This window comes from Pseudophryne corroboree, chromosome 3 (assembly GCF_028390025.1).
Source record: "Pseudophryne corroboree isolate aPseCor3 chromosome 3, aPseCor3.hap2, whole genome shotgun sequence".
NCBI lineage: Eukaryota > Metazoa > Chordata > Amphibia > Anura > Myobatrachidae > Pseudophryne > Pseudophryne corroboree.
Window position 1 is genome coordinate 427,789,524 of NC_086446.1, and position 18,195 is coordinate 427,807,718.

At 48.2% G+C, this 18,195-nt stretch overlaps 2 protein-coding genes across 5 annotated transcripts in view; one reads left to right on the plus strand and one right to left on the minus strand.

Annotated features, from left to right (window-relative positions):
* The window catches only part of MYL9 (myosin light chain 9), an 86,785-nt gene extending 75,022 nt beyond the window's left edge, over window positions 1–11,763 (minus strand). Inside the window, exon 1 of one of the 4 annotated variants that reach the window (XM_063960338.1) lies at window positions 11,739–11,763. Coding sequence is in view for 1 of the 4 variants with exons in the window: in XM_063960333.1 (XP_063816403.1) it covers window positions 10,038–10,059 (22 nt within the window). In the remaining 3 variants the exon portion in view is untranslated. Of the gene's footprint in view, window positions 1–9,497; window positions 9,690–10,037; window positions 10,154–10,761; window positions 10,785–11,738 lie in introns of those variants that run through there. The other 3 variants (XM_063960339.1, XM_063960333.1, XM_063960334.1) reach the window with 3 other exon arrangements.
* Window positions 1–18,195, plus strand: part of LOC135055829 (phosphatidate phosphatase LPIN3-like) — a 178,418-nt gene that overhangs the window by 32,986 nt on the left and 127,237 nt on the right. The gene's annotated exons all lie outside the window — the stretch shown is intronic.

Consider the following 18,195-nt stretch of genomic DNA (forward strand, 5'->3'; position numbering starts at 1 on the left):
ACCACTAGGTGGTGTGCACTGGCTCCTCCCCCTATGACCCTCCTCCAAGCCTCAGTTAGGATACTGTGCCCGGACGAGCGTACACAATAAGGAAGGATTTTGAATCCCGGGTAAGACTCATACCAGCCACACCAATCACACTGTACAACTTGTGATCTGAACCCAGTTAACAGTATGATAACAGAGGAGCCTCTGAAAAGATGGCTTCCAACAATAATAACCCGATTTTTTGTAACAATAACTATGTACAAGTATTGCAGACAATCCGCACTTGGGATGGGCGCCCAGCATCCACTACGGACTACGAGAAATAGAATTATCGGTAAGTAAATTCTTATTTTCTCTGACGTCCTAAGTGGATGCTGGGGACTCCGTCAGGACCATGGGGATTATACCAAAGCTCCCAAACGGGCGGGAGAGTGCGGATGACTCTGCAGCACCGAATGAGAGAACTCCAGGTCCTCCTTAGCCAGGGTATCAAATTTGTAGAATTTTACAAACGTGCTCTCCCCTGACCACGTAGCTGCTCGGCAGAGTTGTAATGCCGAGACCCCTCGGGCAGCCGCCCAAGATGAGCCCACCTTCCTTGTGGAGTGGGCATTTACAGATTTTGGCTGTGGCAGGCCTGCCACAGAATGCGCAAGTTGAATTGTGCTACAAATCCAACGAGCAATCGTCTGCTTAGACGCAGGAGCACCCAGCTTGTTGGGTGCATACAGTATAAACAGCGAGTCAGACTTTCTGACTCCAGCCGTCCTTGAAATATATATTTTTAAGGCTCTGACAACGTCCAACAACTTGGAGTCCTCCAAGCCGCTAGAAGCCGCAGGCACCAAAATAGGTTGGTTCAGGTGAAACGCTGATACCACCTTAGGGAGAAACTGAGGACGCGTCCGCAGTTCTGCCCTGTCCGAATGGAAAATCAGATATGGGCTTTTGTACGATAAAGCCGCCAATTCTGACACTCTCCTGGCCGAAGCCAGGGCCAGTAGCATGGTCACTTTCCATGTAAGATATTTCAAATCCACCGATTTAAGTGGCTCAAACCAATGGGATTTGAGGAATTCCAAAACTACATTGAGATCCCACGGTGCCACTGGGAGGCACAACCGGGGGCTGTATATGTAGTACTCCTTTGACAAAAGTTTTGACTTCAGGAACTGAAGCCAATTCTTTTTGGAAGAAGATCGACAGGGCCGAAATTTGAACCTTAATGGACCCCAATTTGAGGCCCATAGACAATCCTGTTTGCAGGAAATGTAGGAATCGACCCAGTTGAAATTCCTCCGTCGGGGCCCTCCTGGCCTCACACCACGCAACAAATTTTCTCCAAATGCGGTGATAATGCTGTGCGGTCACTTCCTTCCTGGCCTTAATCAGGGTAGGAATGACTTTTTCCGGAATGCCTTTTTCTTTCAGGATCCGGCGTTCAACCGCCATGCCGTCAAACGCAGCCGCGGTAAGTCTTGGAATAGACAAGGTCCCTGCTGAAGCAGATCCCTTCTTAGGGGTAGGGGCCACGGATCTTCCGTGAGCATCTCCTGAAGTTCCGGGTACCAAGTCCTTCTTGGCCAATCCGGAGCCACGAGTATCGTTCTTACTCCCCTTTGCCGTATAATTCTCAGTACCTTGGGTATGAGAGGCAGAGGAGGGAACACATACACTGACTGGTACACCCATGGTGTTACCAGGGCGTCCACAGCTATTGCCTGAGGATCTCTTGACCTGGCGCAATACCTGTCCAGTTTTTTGTTGAGGCGGGACGCCATCATGTCCACCATTGGTTTTTCCCAACGGATCGCAAGCATGTGGAAAACTTCTGGATGAAGTCCCCACTCTCCCGGGTGAAGGTCGTGTCTGCTGAGGAAGTCTGCTTCCCAGTTGTCCACTCCCGGAATGAACACTGCTGACAGTGCTATCACATGATTTTCCGCCCAGCGAAGAATCCTCGCAGCTTCTGCCATTGCCCCCCTGCTTCTTGTGCCGCCCTGTCTGTTTACGTGGGCGACTGCCGTGATGTTGTCCGACTGGATCAACACCGACTGACCCTGAAGCAGAGGTTTTGCCAGGCTTAGAGCATTGTAGATCGCTCTTAGCTCCAGTATATTTATGTGAAGAGACGTCTCCAGGCTTGACCACACGCCCTGGAAGTTTCTTCCCTGTGTGACTGCTCCCCAGCCTCTCAGACTGGCATCCGTGGTCACCAGGACCCAGTCCTGTATGCCGAATCTGTGGCCCTCTAACAGATGAGCACTCTGCAACCACCACAGAAGAGACACCCTTGTCCTCGGAGACAAGGTTATCCGCTGATGCATCTGCAGATGCGATCCGGACCATTTGTCCAGCAGATCCCACTGAAAAATTTGTGCGTGGAATCTGCCGAATGGAATCGCTTCGTAAGAAGCCACCATTTTTCCCAGGACTCTTGTGCATTGATGCACAGACACTTTTCCTGGTTTTAGGAGGTTTCCGACAAGTTCGGATAACTCCCTGGCTTTCTCCTCCGGAAGAAACACCTTTTTCTGAACAGTGTCCAGAATCATCCCTAGGAACAGCAGACGTGTCGTCGGGCTCAGCTGGGATTTTGGAAAATTTAGAATCCACCCGTGCTGTTGCAGCACTACTTGGGTTAGTGCTACCCCGGCCTCTAACTGTTCTCTGGATCTTGCCCTTATCAGGAGATCGTCCAAGTAAGGGATAATTAATACGCCTTTTCTTCGAAGAAGAATCATCATTTCGGCCATTACCTTGGTAAAGACCCGGGGTGCCGTGGACAATCCAAACGGCAGCGTCTGAAACTGATAGACAGTTTTGTACCACGAACCTGAGGTACCCTTGGTGTGAAGGGCAGATTGGGACATGGAGGTAAGCATCCTTGATGTCCAAGGACACCATAAAGTCCCCTTCTTCCAGATTCGCTATCACTGCTCTGAGTGACTCCATCTTGAACTTGAACTTTTGTATGTACATGTTCAAAGACTTCAGATTTAGAATAGGTCTTACCGAGCCGTCCGGCTTCGGTACCACAAACAGCGTGGAATAATACCCCTTTCCTTGTAGGAGGGGTACCTTGACTATCACCTGCTGAGAATACAGCTTGTGAATGGCTTCCAATACCGTCTCCCTGTCGGAAGGAGACGTTGGTAAAGCAGACTTCAGGAACCGGCGAGGGGGAGACGTCTCGAATTCCAACCTGTAACCCTGAGATACTACCTGCAGGATCCAGGGGTCCACTTGTGAGTGAGCCCACTGCGCGCTGAAATTCTTGAGGCGACCCCCCACCGCACCTGAGTCCGCTTGTAAGGCCCCAGCGTCATGCTGAGGACTTTGCAGAAGCGGGGGAGGGCTTCTGCTCCTGAGAGGGAGCTGCTTGCTGCAGTCTCTTACCCTTTCCTTTGCCTCGGGGCAGATATGAATGTCCTTTTGCCCGCTTGTTCTTATGGGAACGAAAGGGCTGCGGCTGAAAAGACGGTGTCTTTTTCTGCTGGGAGGTGACCTGAGGTAAAAAGGTGGATTTTCCGGCTGTTGCCGTGGCCACCAAGTCCGATAGACCGACCCCAAATAACTCCTCCCCTTTATACGGCAATACTTCCATATGCCGCTTGGAATCCGCATCACCTGACCACTGTCGCGTCCATAAACTTCTTCTGGCAGAGATGGACAGCGCACTTACCCTTGATGCCAGAGTGCAAATATCCCTCTGTGCATCTCGCATATAAAGAAATGCATCCTTTAAATGCTCTATAGTCAATAAAATACTGTCCCTATCCAGGGTATCAATATTTTCAGTCAGTGACTCCGACCAAGCCACCCCAGCACTGCACATCCATGCTGATGCGATAGCTGGTCGCAGTAGAACACCAGTATGTGTGTATATACTTTTTAGGGTATTTTCCAGCTTCCTATCAGCTGGGTCTTTGAGGGCGGCCGTTTCTGGGGACGGTAACGCCACTTGTTTTGATAAGCGTGTGAGCGCCTTATCTACCCTAGGGGGTGTTTCCCAGCGCGCCCTAACCTCTGGCGGGAAAGGGTATAATGCCAATAACTTCTTTGAAATTAGCAGTTTTTTATCGGGGGTAACCCACGCTTCATCACACACTTCATTCAATTCATCTGATTCAGGAAAAACTACAGGTAGTTTTTTCACACCCCACATAATACCCCTTTTTGTGGTACTTGCAGTATCAGAAATATGCAAAGCCGCCTTCATTGCCGTGATCATGTAACGTGTGGCCCTACTGGAAAATACGTTTGCTTCTTCACCGTCGACACTGGAGTCAGTGTCCGTGTCGGTGTCCGTATCGACCGACTGAGGTAATGGGCGTTTTAAAGCCCCTGACGGTGTCTGAGACGCCTGGACAGGTACTAATTGGTTTGCCGGCCGTCTCATGTCGTCAACCGACTTTTGCAGCGTGCTGACACTATCACGTAATTCCATAAACAAAGCCATCCATTCCGATGTCGACTCCCTAGGGGGTGACATCACCACTACAGGCAATTGCTCCGCCTCCACACCAACATCGTCCTCATACATGTCGACACACACAGCAGACACACCGGAAATGCTCTGATAGAAGACAGGACCCCACTAGCCCTTTGGGGAGACAGAGGGAGAGTTTGCCAGCACACACCCAAACGCTATAAATATATAGGGACAACCTTAAATAATAAGTGTGTTCCCCTTATAGCAGCTTAAATATTATGAATATCGCCAAATAAGTGCCCCCCCTCTCTGATTTTACCCTGTTTCTGTAGTGCAGTGCAGGGGAGAGCTTGGGAGCCTTCCTACCAGCGGAGCTGTGTGGGAAAAATGGCGCTGTGTGCTAAGGAGATAGGCCCCGCCCCCTTTTCGGCGGGCTCTTCTCCCGGTTTTTTCTGTAATCCTGGCAGGGGTTAAATACATCCATATAGCCCAGGGGCTATATGTGATGTATTTTTAGCCAGTATAGGTAATCTCATTGCTGCCCAGGGCGCCCCCCCCAGCGCCCTGCACCCTCAGTGACCGCGGTGTGAAGTGTGCTGAGAGCAATGGCGCACAGCTGCAGTGCTGTGCGCTACCTTAAGAAGACTGGGAAGTCTTCAGCCGCCGATTTCTGGACCTCTTCTCTCTTCAGCATCTGTAAGGGGGCCGGCGGCGCGGCTCCGGTGACCCATCCAGGCTGTACCTGTGATCGTCCCTCTGGAGCTAATGTCCAGTAGCCTAAGAAGCCCAATCCATCCTGCACGCAGGTGAGTTCGCTTCTTCTCCCCTTAGTCCCGCGTTGCAGTGAGCCTGTTGCCAGCAGGACTCACTGAAAATAAAAAAAACTAACAAACTTTTATTCTAAGCAGCCCTTTAGGAGAGCCACCTAGATTGCACCCTTCTCGGCCGGGCACAAAAATCTAACTGAGGCTTGGAGGAGGGTCATAGGTGGAGGAGCCAGTGCACACCACCTAGTGGTCAAACTTTTAATTTTGTGCCCTGTCTCCTGCGGAGCCGCTATTACCCATGGTCCTGACGGAGTCCCCAGCATCCACTTAGGACGTCAGAGAAATAGTGACTCCTAAATCCCTTTCCTCCACAGTAGTTTCCATTATAGTACCCTTGATACTATATTTAGCCTTTGGGTTTTTGAGACCCAAGTGCATGATTTTGCATTTTTTAGCATTAAACTGTAGTTGCCATGTTCTTGACCATTTCTCAAGCCTACCTAGATCATCATATGTTTTACCCCTCCCGGTGTGTCTACCCTGTTGCATATCTTTGTATCATCTGCAAAAAGGCATACCTTCCTTTCAATACCATCTGCAATGTCACCAACAAAGATATTAAAGAGAACTGGACCAAGTACAGATCCCTGGGGTACTCCACTGGTAACATTTCCCTCCATAGATTGCACTCCATTAACTACAACTGTTTCCTATCCTGCAACCAGGTTCTTATCCATTTAACGGTTTTATAATCCACCCCCACGCTTTCTAATATTATATATATATATATATATATATATATCTATCCAAGGAAAAAAGAGGCGGCACTCGGAGTCTGGATAATCAAAGTGTATTCATAAAAAGTGGCATCAACGTTTCGGGGACCAGTTCCCCTTCTTCCTGAAGAAGGGGAACTGGTCCCCGAAACGTTGCACTTTTTATGAATACACTTTGATTATCCAGACTCCGAGTGCCGCCTCTTTTTTCCTTGGTTGCATATACCGGAGGGAGACCCCCGGACGGGGAAGGCACAGGAGCAAGATACATCCCGCCGTGGATTAAGTGAGTGCCGGGGTTACTGCATAGATAGAGATAGATATATATATATATATATATATATATATATATATATATATATTATATATATATATATATATATATATTATATATATATATACATACACATACACACACACTGCTCCAAACAATAAGGGGAACACTTAAACAACACAATGTAACTCCAAGCCAATCACACTTCTGTGAAATCAAACTGTCCACTTAGGAAGCAACACTGATTGACAATCAATTTCACATGCTGTTGTGCAAATGGAATAGACAACAGGTGGAAATTATAGGCAATTAGCAAGACACCCCCAATAAAGGAGTTGTTCTGCAGGTGGTGACCACAGACCACTTCTCAGCTCCTATGCTTTCTGGCTGATGGTTTGGTCACTTTTGAAAGATGGCGGTGCTTTCACTCTAGTGGTAGCATGAGATGGAGTCTACAACCCACACAAGTGGCTCAGGTAGTGCAGCTCATCCAGGATGGCACATCAATGCAAGCTGTGGCAAGAAGGTTTGCTGTGTCTGTCAGCGTAGTGTCCAGAGCATGGAGGCGCTACCAGGAGACAGGCCAGTACATCAGGAGACATGGAGGAGGCCAACAACCCAGCAGCAGGACCGCTACCTCCGCCTTTGTGAAAGGAGGAACAGGAGGAGCACTGCCAGAGCCCTGCAAAATGACCTCCAGCAAGCCACAAATGTGCATGTGTCTACTCAAACGATCACAAACAGACTCCATGAGGGTGGTATGAGGGCCCAACGTCCACAGGTGAGGGTTGTGCTTACAGCTCAACACCGTGCAGGACGTTTGGCATTTGCCAGAGAACACCAAGATTGGCAAATTCGCCACTGGCACCCTGTGCTCTTCACAGATGAAAGCAGGTTCTCACTGAGCACATGTGACAGACGTGACAGAGTCTGGAGACGCCAAGGAGAACGTTCTGCTGCCTGCAACATCCTCCAGCATGACCGGTTTGGCAGTGGGTCAGTAATGGTGTGGGGTAGCATTTCTTTGGGGGGGCCGCACAGCCCTCCATGTGCTCTCCAGAGGTAGCCTGACTGCCATTAGGTACCGAGATGAGATCCTCAGACCCCTTGTGAGACCATATGCTGGTGCGGTTGGCCCTGGGTTCCTCATAATGCAAGACAATGCTAGACCTCACGTGGCTGGAGTGTGTCAGCAGTTCCTGCAAGACGAAGGCATTGATGCTATGGACTGGCCCGCCCGTTCCCCAGACCCGAATCCATTGAGCACATCTGGGACATCTTGTCTCGCTCCATCCACCAACGCCACGTTGCACCACAGACTGTCCAGGAGTCGGCAGATGCTTTAGTCCAGGTCTGGGAGAAGATCCCTCAGGAGACCACCCGCCACCTCATCAGGAGCATGCCCAGGCGTTGTAGGGAGGTCATACAGGCACGTGGAGGCCACACACACTACTGAGCCTCATTTTGACTTGTTTTAAGGACATTACATCAAAGTTGGATCAGCCTGTAGTGTGTTTTTCCACTTTAATTTTGAGTGTGACTCCAAATCCAGACCTCCATGGGTTAATAAATTTGATTTCCATTGATAATTTTTGCGTGATTTTGTTGTCCGCACATTCAACTATGTAAAGAACAAAGTATTTAATAAGAATATTTCATTCATTCAGATCTAGGATGTGTTATTTTAGTGTTCCCTTTATTTTTTGAGCAGTGTATAATACACACACACACACACACACACACACACACACACACACACACACACTGCTCAAAAGTGACCAAAACATCAGCCAGAAAGCATAGGAGCTGAGAAGTGGTCTGTGGTCACGCCCTGCAGAACAACTCCTTTATTGGGGGTGTCTTGCTAATTGCCTATAATTTCCACCTGTTGTCTATCCCATTTGCACAACAGCATGTGAAATTGATTGTCAATCAGTGTTGCTTCCTAAGTGGACAGTTTGATTTCACAGAAGTGTGATTGACTTGGAGTTACAGTGTGTTGTTTAAGTGTTCCCTTTATTTTTTTGAGCAGTGTGTGTGTGTGTATATATACACATACATACATACATACATACATAACACTCATTTCAACCTAGTTACTGTAGACCAATAGTGGTCGACCTAGACATTGTTGACCTAGGTGTGGTCGACCTAGAGACTGGATACCGTTTAGCATGTTTGGTGTGGCTCCCCTACGTGAATTTTGGGCTGCGTTGCAACGGCCATTAGAGAAGTGGTTTTTTTTTATTTTTTATTTAAAACAAACTTACTTCTAGAAAATCTAAATATCATATTTCCAGCTTTTATGAGATTATTTTTATTATTATATATATCCCTATGTGCGCACGCAAAATGTGTGTGGCCATATATCATGTGACGCACCCCACTGAGATCACACATCCCCATCACTCTCTCTGATGTGTTTAGATGGGATGTAATTATGTGACCATGCAAGGGTCTTAGTTGCGCCCGCCCACCCCCTCCCTTGCTGGCATCCTGGCGACCGGGATCCCTGCGTCAAAATGACAGTTCATATGAAACAGTTTACAAATGATTACATTCCTATTTCTTTGTAACAGTAATGCAAGTAAATTTTCCTTTGTACTGACACATTACTCCTTAGCTGTCCATCAGACCAAACCACCACTCCCAGCTCTACTCAAGTTGTCATTTTTAAACTTTAACTCAGGCAACATCCTAAGCTGATTAAAATGTTCCATTAAAATAAATAGAAAATAAAGAACTATGTGGGATATGTACTAAGCAGTGAAAAGAGCTGCAGAGAAGTGAGCCAGTGGAGAAGTTGCCCATGGCAACCAATCAGCATTGAAGTAACATTTATAATTTGCATACTTTACAATTATACAGAGCAGCTGATTGGTTACTGGCTCATTTCTCCACTCTTACCACTGCTTAGTACGTGTGCCCTAAGTGTAGTATTGCCTATATGCAGATAGCTTCAAGAATTGAAGGGGGGAAAAAGGATTAAGTCGAGGCTTTAAATCATATGGGAAGAATTTTATTTGGAAGTATAGCATACTGCCTGCTGAATAACACTGTATAGGCAGTCAGCCATTACAGATCCTAGTGCCTAATAGTTGTGTGGCTAATAACTTGTATCTAGGTAGAGAGCAAATATATCATACAAGTTAAAATACCTTCACTCCTGCAACCATTTACACCTGTTTGTGTGTGTTTTGCACAATTCATGGCCCCACCTGCATTTTACATTTAGTAGCCGTATAACATGAACCTACCTTTTTAGATTTACGGAGGTGTCGGTCCTGTGTCTACCTCCTCCTGTTCTCCTACAAACATTGATCTGACAGGGAAGCTTGTTGCTTCTTTTTCATGTTCAATTCAGCACGAGTAGATTGGTTGGGAATGTGGCGTCAGAGACTAAAGAAACATTATGTCACAGCTCCCTCTACTGACAACTACGCATTACTTCCAGCAGAGGGCGATGCAGCCTGTAAACTGACGAGCTTTGACTGGGGATATATACAGTACAGTAGAACAAAGGGGAATAATCCAGTAGTTTGGAAAGCAAGACACACTTTACAAACAAGCAACATGATTAGAAACCAATAAACCAGCCATGTGTTCAACATCATTGCTATGAGATGTCTATATTTAAATGCTAATCCAATTTATAATACAGCTAACATTTTAAAATTTAGTTTGCTGAAACTTAATTGTACATAGACTTTGGTCAAATGATATCATCTTGCACTAAGGGCATAACTATCAGTCACCAGGCGCCATAACAAAAACATTTCAGGCAGACCACTGCTTACTGTAGTTTTTATGCTCATGCATGGGAGAGGTCTCTGCACTGTGTAGACCAGAGGTTCTCAAACTCGGTCCTCAGGACCCAACACAGTGCATGGTTTGCAGGTCTCCTCAAAGAATCGCAAGTGAAATAATTGACTCCACCTGTGGACCTTTTAAAATGTGTCTGTGAGTAATTAATACACCTGTGCACCTGCTAGGCTACCTGCAAAACATGTACTGTGTGGGGTCCTGAAGACAGTGTTTGAGAACCTGTGGTGTAGACCAGTGGTTCTCAAACTCGGTCCTCAGGACCCCACACAGTGCATGTTTTGCAGGTAACCCAGCAGGTGCACAGGTGTATTAATTACTCACTGACACATTTTAAAAGGTCCACAGGTGGAGCTAATTATGTCACTGTTGATTCTGTGAGGAGACCTGCAAAACATGCACTGTGTGGGGTCCTGAGGACAGAGTTTGAGAACCTGTGGTGTAGACCTGTATGGGGCTTTCAGTACTACCATCACAGTGAAACTGAAATGGAAAACAAAAATGGATTCCACTACACATGCCGCAGCCACCACACAGGCTAATGAAGGTGAAGGGGCGGCCATCAGAGTGAATGGTCAAATGGATGGCCACATGGGCTGGTACAGAGGTAGTCCTGCTGCGGTCTTTCACATTTATCACAAATTATTAAAACACTTGGGCCCAGAACAGACATACAACCTGAAAACCTGTAAAGCATACCTCCCAACGTGACCCTCTTCAGGAGGGACACACTGCTCTGCTTCTGGACTTCCCTCTTAATTTATGAGTGCAGGCACCTGTGTTGAACAGGTTAATGGATAAGAAAGGTGTTTCACCACAGGTGATGGCAATCATACATTATGAGGGAAGTTCAGGAGCAGAGCATTCTGTCCCTCCTGGAGAGGGTCATGTTGGGAGGTATGGTAAAGTAACAGACGAAAATTTAACAGGAAATTTGGTTAATTCATTCCCATGTCTGCTAAATGATGGGCTTCACCCTCCTTTTACTTAGTATTGCCCAACTAAAGTTACATTTACATCCATTTAGTTTTCACTTTTTATCAGTGCAACTCAGAATTAGGATATCTAGGCCTTTTCTTATCTGTGGTCCCATTTTTGCCCAATTCTCTGATTTTGCAAATAAAATAGATGTGAGTAAATTAGCGCAATACAATGCCTAAATCAAAGCATATCATACTTCAAAAACACGTGTTTCAAATACACACTAGTTTGAAGATAAGAGACTTATTATGGTATAACAGCTGAACATTTCCATTTGCATTGCCAGCTTCTCTCTAATTTGGATACAGTGCCCCTGGATTACACTCAGAAAAAGATCTGTACTTGCCCTCTTTTATTTTGGGGTAATAATAATATATATTTCAGTCATTAACTAATAGTGTTGCTTTAAGCCCCATGGTAATAAAAAAAGAAATAACATACATATGGCATGTGGTAAGGCTAGGGCTCTTGTTATCTCGAAATGAAAACGCTTGCTCTTCCCAGTCGCAATAAATCTAAATATAATATTGTGACTTGGGGGGTATTTAATCAGGTGCAAGTTTTTGCCCACAATAAACCTCATGGACCTTGGGCCAAATTTTGGATTACCGCGGTTATGCACACTCGCAAGCCCCATCCCCGGTAAAGTCCTGCGGTGAGTGAGAATAATAATTTAAAAAAAAAGTATATTTTACCTCTGTGTTCCGGGTCGGTCCGGTGGTCTTAGTGGCTCCCAGTCATCTCCCCTCCATCTTTCCACTGCAGAGGAGGATGCTGGGAGGGGAGGTGGCTGCTAGAAAATGTAGTTCTCCATGCTGCTGCCCCAGACACACACGGGGGAGTCACACACACACACTCAGGGCCGTCTTTTCGTATGGGCTCCGTGGGCTCTTGACCAAGGGCCCCAGGAGTATAAGGGCCCTAGGCTGATAGCTGAGGGTCCCCTCTTTCCAGAGGTACCAGATTTTTGAAAATCGGCCCTAGGGAACCAGAGATATCCGACTTCAAAGCAGTGGTCCCCATCCAAGCCTGTTAATTGCTTTTCCCAGCTAGATATCTCGGGCTCTGTATGACTTACAGTTTTTCTGAGGGAACATTTCAAAAGCTGGGACTCTCCACTTTCGGTGTACACTGGCAGCTTGTCTCTACTATGCAAAGAACCAGAGATATCAGCCTTCAAGCAGCTGGTCCCTGCTCCAGCTCCTCACGCCTGGTATGCAGTTTTATATATTTGTTGGTGGATTGCTCTGGCTCCTGAACTCTGATCCCCAAGTCCCCAGAACCTCCTGACAAGGGAGACACTCTAATTTTTTATCCCATTCAAAGCTAAGAAATCTTTTTCCAGGAACTTGAGATATCTGCAGTCAAGCAAGCTGCCCTCTCACCAGAAAATGATGAATATTGAGCCCACTCCACTATCGACCCCTCCTTTACATATTAAACACCCAGTGGCGTAACTACTGCCCCCGCAGTCCTCGCGGTGGCTTGGGGGCGAGGGGCTGCGGGGGCGCCACTGATTTACAGCAGACTGACATGCGGACGAGCGTCCGCATGTCAGTCTGCAGTCTCCTTCCCTCCGCCGCTTGTTGGAGGGACACGGAGGGACAGCGCGCCTCCCTGTGTCCCTCCTGCTGCATCATCTCCGGCGGCCGCGGGTCTAATAGGGGAAAGTGCCGTCCGTGAGCTCTAATTGGCTCACGAACCGGCACTTCCCCCTATTAGACCCGCGTCCGCCGGAGATGATGCAGCAGGAGGGACACAGGAGAGACGCGCTGTGCCCTCCGTGTCCCTCCAAAAAGCGACGGCGGGGGGGGGGGGGAATATCTGGCACTGGGGGCATATATGTCGGGGGGGGGGGTGGGAGGGGAGGAGGAATATCTGGCACTGGGGCATTTCTGGCACTGGGGGCATATCTGGCACTGGGGGGGGGGTATCTGGCACTGGGGCATATATGGCACTGGGGGGGAATATCTGGCACTGGGGGCATATATGGCACTGGGGGGGGATATCTGGCACTGGGGGCATATATGGCACGGGGGCATATATGGCACTGGGGGGAATATCTGGCACTGGGGGCATATATGGCACTGGGGGGGGGATATCTGGCACTGGGGCATATATGGCACTGGGGGGAATATCTGGCACTGGGGGGGGCATATATGGCACTGGGGGGAATATCTGGCACTGGGGGGGGGGATATCTGGCACTGGGGGCATATATGGCACTGGGGGGGATATCTGGCACGGGGGGAATATCTGGCACTGGGGGGAATATCTGGCACTGGGCTCATATATGGCAGGGGGGGAATATCTGGCACTGGGGGGGAATATCTGGCACTGGGGGCATATTTGGCACTGGGGGGGGAATATATGGCACTGGGGGCATATCTGGCACTGGGGGGCATATGTGGCACTGGGGGGGGAATATCTGGCACTGGGGGCATATGTGGCACTGGGGGGGGTATATGTGTACCTGGTACATGGGGGGGACGACTATATTTGGCACTGGGGCATGTAAGTACACTGGGGACATATGTGGCATTGGGAGCACAGCCCTAGCAACAAGGATTACCTCCTAGCAACGAGCATGACACCCAGTGCATGAAACACCTGGCAACGAGCATGACACCCAGTGCATGAAACACCTGGCAACGAGCATGACACCCAGTGCATGAAACCCCTGGCAACGAGCATGACACCCTGAGCATGAAAACCCCTGGCACCGTGCATGGAACCAAGAGCATGAAACCCCTGGCAACGAGCATGACACCCAGTGCATGAAACCCCTGACAACGAGCAGGTAATTGAAAAGTAATTAGAAGCCTTACTGTAGGACTTAATGTGTAATGGGCATTACGGTGTGTGGCATAATGTATCACGGACATTGCGGTGTGTGTCATAATGTGTCACAGGCATTACGGTGTATGGTATACTATATCGCGGGCATTGTGATATGTGGTATAATGTCTCAGGGTCATTGCAGTGTGTGGTATAATGTATCACGGACATTGCGGTGTGTGTCATAATGTGTCAGGCATTACGGTGTGTGGTATACTATATCACGAGCATTGTGGTATGTGGTATAATGTCTCAGGGTCATTGCAGTGTGGCATAATACATAACGGGCATTGCGATGTGTGGCATAGGGTATAACGGGCAGGGCATTGCGGTATGTGTCACAGGCATTACGGTGTATTGTATACTATATCACGGGCATTGTGGTATAATGTCTCAAGGTCATTGCAGTGTGTGGCATAATGTGTCACAGGCATTGTATGTGCTATAATGTATCGGGCATTGCAATGTGTGGCATAATGTATCACGGACATTGCGGTGTGTGTCATAATGTGTCACAGACATTGTATGTGCTATAATGTATCAGGGGCATTGCAGTGTGTAGCATAATGTATAACGGGCATTGCGATTCCTGTCATAATGTGTCACAGGCATTACGGTGTGTGGCATAATGTGTCACAGACATTACGGTGTGTGGCATAATGTGTCGGGGGCATTACAGTGTGTGCATATTGTGTCGTGCATTATTGTGTGCAGCATAATGTCTAAGGGCCATTGCAGTATGTGGCATAATGTATACTGGGCATTACTATAAGGAGGAAAAATGACAAATAATGTAAGGGGCATGAATCAGGATTATTTTTCGTTCCTGTGGTGGCCAACGTATGGGCGTGCAGGTTGCAAAACTGGGGTATAAGGTAGTCTTTTCCTGCAATGCCACACCCCTTTATGAGAAACCACGCCCACTCCAACAAAACCACGCCCCTTTTTGGGCGGCGCGCGCATATTTAGCCCTTTCTTGCTCCCAATTATGGAGCATGAAGGGGGGGGGGGGGGGGGGGGGGCGCCGAAGAATTTTTTGGCTTGGGGGAGAAAAATTTCTAGTTACGCCACTGTAAACACCCCATACCGCGCTGGAAGTCATGTACCGGGGCCCCTTCATTCAGCCCAGTGCCCCCTTCTACAGTTTAGTGTTCTCCCTCCCACCCCATCTGTGCAGTAAAGCATTAATTAGCAGAAATTACTGCTCCAGGTCCTACATGCTGAGCGGAAGATAGAACACCCCCTACCGCCCGCGGGGACATCAAAGCTGCCGCTGATAGCACCCCCACCCATGGAGGATGGGTAGGGGCCCCAGTGCATTGCTGTGCCCAGGGGTCCACACTGCTGTTAAGACGGCCCTGCACACACTCACACAGGGGATCACATACCGGAGGTCACACACAGGACAGGGGGTCACTCACACACACATACTTACACCGTTTTTGCAGAAGTCAAGCTTGTAGGGATTCGAAGGAAGAAGACACCGCTTCAGACAGTCATTAAGGACTAATTAAGTTAATTGGAAACTTTCACTTTCATGATATGTCATGGGGGGAGGGGGTGCTGCAGGGGTTCCAGGGCAAGTCACGATTTTTAGGAAAAATCAGACAACTTGATCTGGGGGTGCGAGAAAAAAGAAGCAGGGACGTCTATTGAAACCACCGCAGCTCATTTTCTCACCTTCAATTGAATAGGAAAAAACTCTGCTGCTGTGGGAAAAAAACCCTCAGGGTTTTTCAACAATAAGCCACAACCGAATATACCCCAAAGAGTCTTCTCTCCTAGCTAGCGGGCTTCAGTGAGGACTTGGAAACAGGCTGTACAGACAGGGCCTGTAGAAAATGTTATCCTGCGGGCAGGGGTGGATCTTGGGATGGCCAAGCAAGGCAATGACGCAGAGCGCTGCGGCCTGAGGGCGCGGCCGCAGACATCCCGCCGGAGGGCACCCGTCTGTCCTCCTGTCCACCTGCCACCAGCCGGGACTCAGCGACTAGGAAGGAGAAGTGCATGGTGCTCTCTCCTTCCCCCAGACACAGACCGTCGGCAGCCGAGCAGCAGCAGTGCGACAGAGGAGTAGGTCAGGGGCGGTGAGCACTGCTGGGGAGAGGCAGTATGTGTATCTAGCACTATACTGGGGCAGTATGTGTAACTGGCACTAAAGAGGCGGCAGTATGTGTAACTAGCACTATACTGGGGCAGTATGTGTAACTAGCACTATAGAGGGGGCAATATGTGTCACTAGCACTATAGGGGGGCATTATGTGCATCACGGTGTGTGCAATAATGTGTAATCGGTGTTATGGTGTGTGGCATAATGTGGAAGGGGCATTACTATAAGGAGGACAAATGACAAATAATGTTAAGGACATGAATCAGGTTTTTTTTAAGGGCTCTACCTGGCGTAATGTGTATAAGGGGTACTACTATGTGGTGTGATGTGGTGTAATGTGACTGACGGACACTTCTGTGCGGTGTAATGTGAATTGGTACTATTCTGTGGCCATGCCTTTTCCCTATGTAGCTACACCCCTCGCCTAACCCTGTTTTCAATGGTGGGGGGAACCAAAGGAAACTTTTGCCCTGGGCGCCACAAGGTCTAGAAATGGCCCTGCCTGAGGGTCAAGTATGAAGCAACGGCCCTTGAGAAGCACCTCATACTTTAAAGGGGTTTATTCAACTGAAGTCGGATCCACTCCGACATTCATTTGTCAGAATGCATACTCAATTCGACTTTAAAAAAAGTCAAAATTGAGATGCGGGAGCTTAGACGGGGGAGAGCCGCGGGCAGACAGGGGAGAGCAGCGCTACAGCAGCGGCTATAATAGCCGCTGCTGTAGCTCTGCTCTCCCTTATCTGCCCGCGGCTCTCCCCCGTCTCCCCCCCACACACCATCTCCCTGCCTCTCCCCGTCCCTCCTCTCCCCGTCCCCGCATCACAGCCGCCGCTCACGGCAGCGTCCACCCGACTCCAGCTAGCGTGGTCTCGCTTGCTGGAGCCAGGTAGATGCTGCTGTGAGCGGCGGCTGTGATATATCCTCTGGCACTGCTCTCCCCGTCTGGCTGCCCGCGGCTCTCCCCCATCTCTGCTCCCGTATCTCACTTCGACTTTTTTTTTAAAGTCGAATTAAGATGGTCGAAAAGGGGTTTTTGACACAAGCACGCAGATCGGCAGCTATTCCGCCGATCCACATGCTTTTCGAGAAGTCGAATTCCTCGACTTGTTGAATAATTTGGGGTTAGATTGAATAGGTCAGAACCCCTTCCGACCTAAAAAGTCGAAAACTGCCGTCTTTTCGACAGACGGCAGCTTTTGACTTCAATTGAATATACCCCTAAAAGTCGATTTAGGTATAGAACACGGGCTGATTTATCAGTGGGCAAAAAATCCCTTTTACCAATGGTAGTTTTCGTCAGAAAAAAGGGCTTATTATTTTGTGTTTTCTCTCTCTCTCTCTCTTTTTTATATATATATATATATATATATATATATATACATACACACACACACACACACACACACACACACACACACACACACACACACAGTATATAAGATACAACAAATGACACGACACTCACTGATGTGTTCATAAGCAATTCAGTAGTGTATTATCAACGTTTCAATACCTACGACCCTTCCTCAGGACTACACCAAAGTACATAGTAAATGACACACTTATCCACATAAATACCTCAACCACAGCGAGTACCGTGGCACTGTCGTGCTCCAGGCTCCGCTCACCAGAAGTTCCCAGTTGACACACTTCCAGGCTGTGCGGCTCGTCATCTCCAAGGCATCTAGCTGCCCGTGTTACACTGATGTACACGGGCCAGGGGGTACACCAGGCTAAGTTGCCCATCGAACGGTGCCGCAGTACATACACACATGTCCATCAGTCATAACATTAAAACCACTGCCAGGTGAAGTGAATAACATTGATAATCTCGTACATATACAATAAGTTTTATCCACAGCACTATTAGCAGTGCCAGAGGTATGTGACAACACTATACATGCCCTGCACCTAGGTGACTGCAGAGCATATATGATATATATATATAGTAACAAGCGACCTTCCACCAGACAAGACTTTGACACAGTTGTATGAAGAAATGCAGGCAGTTTGCTTCCACAGCACAGTAAATAGACTTTTCACAGCAAGTTTCAATTGACATACACACCCTGGCTGGTTACTAATACCCCTTTCAGGCTGACAAAAATTTCCTGGGTTATTGCACATAAACGCGCATCAACCCAGGAAATTGCTCAGTGTGAAAGGGTACAGGAACAATATCCCGGGTTGAGCGTCCCGGGA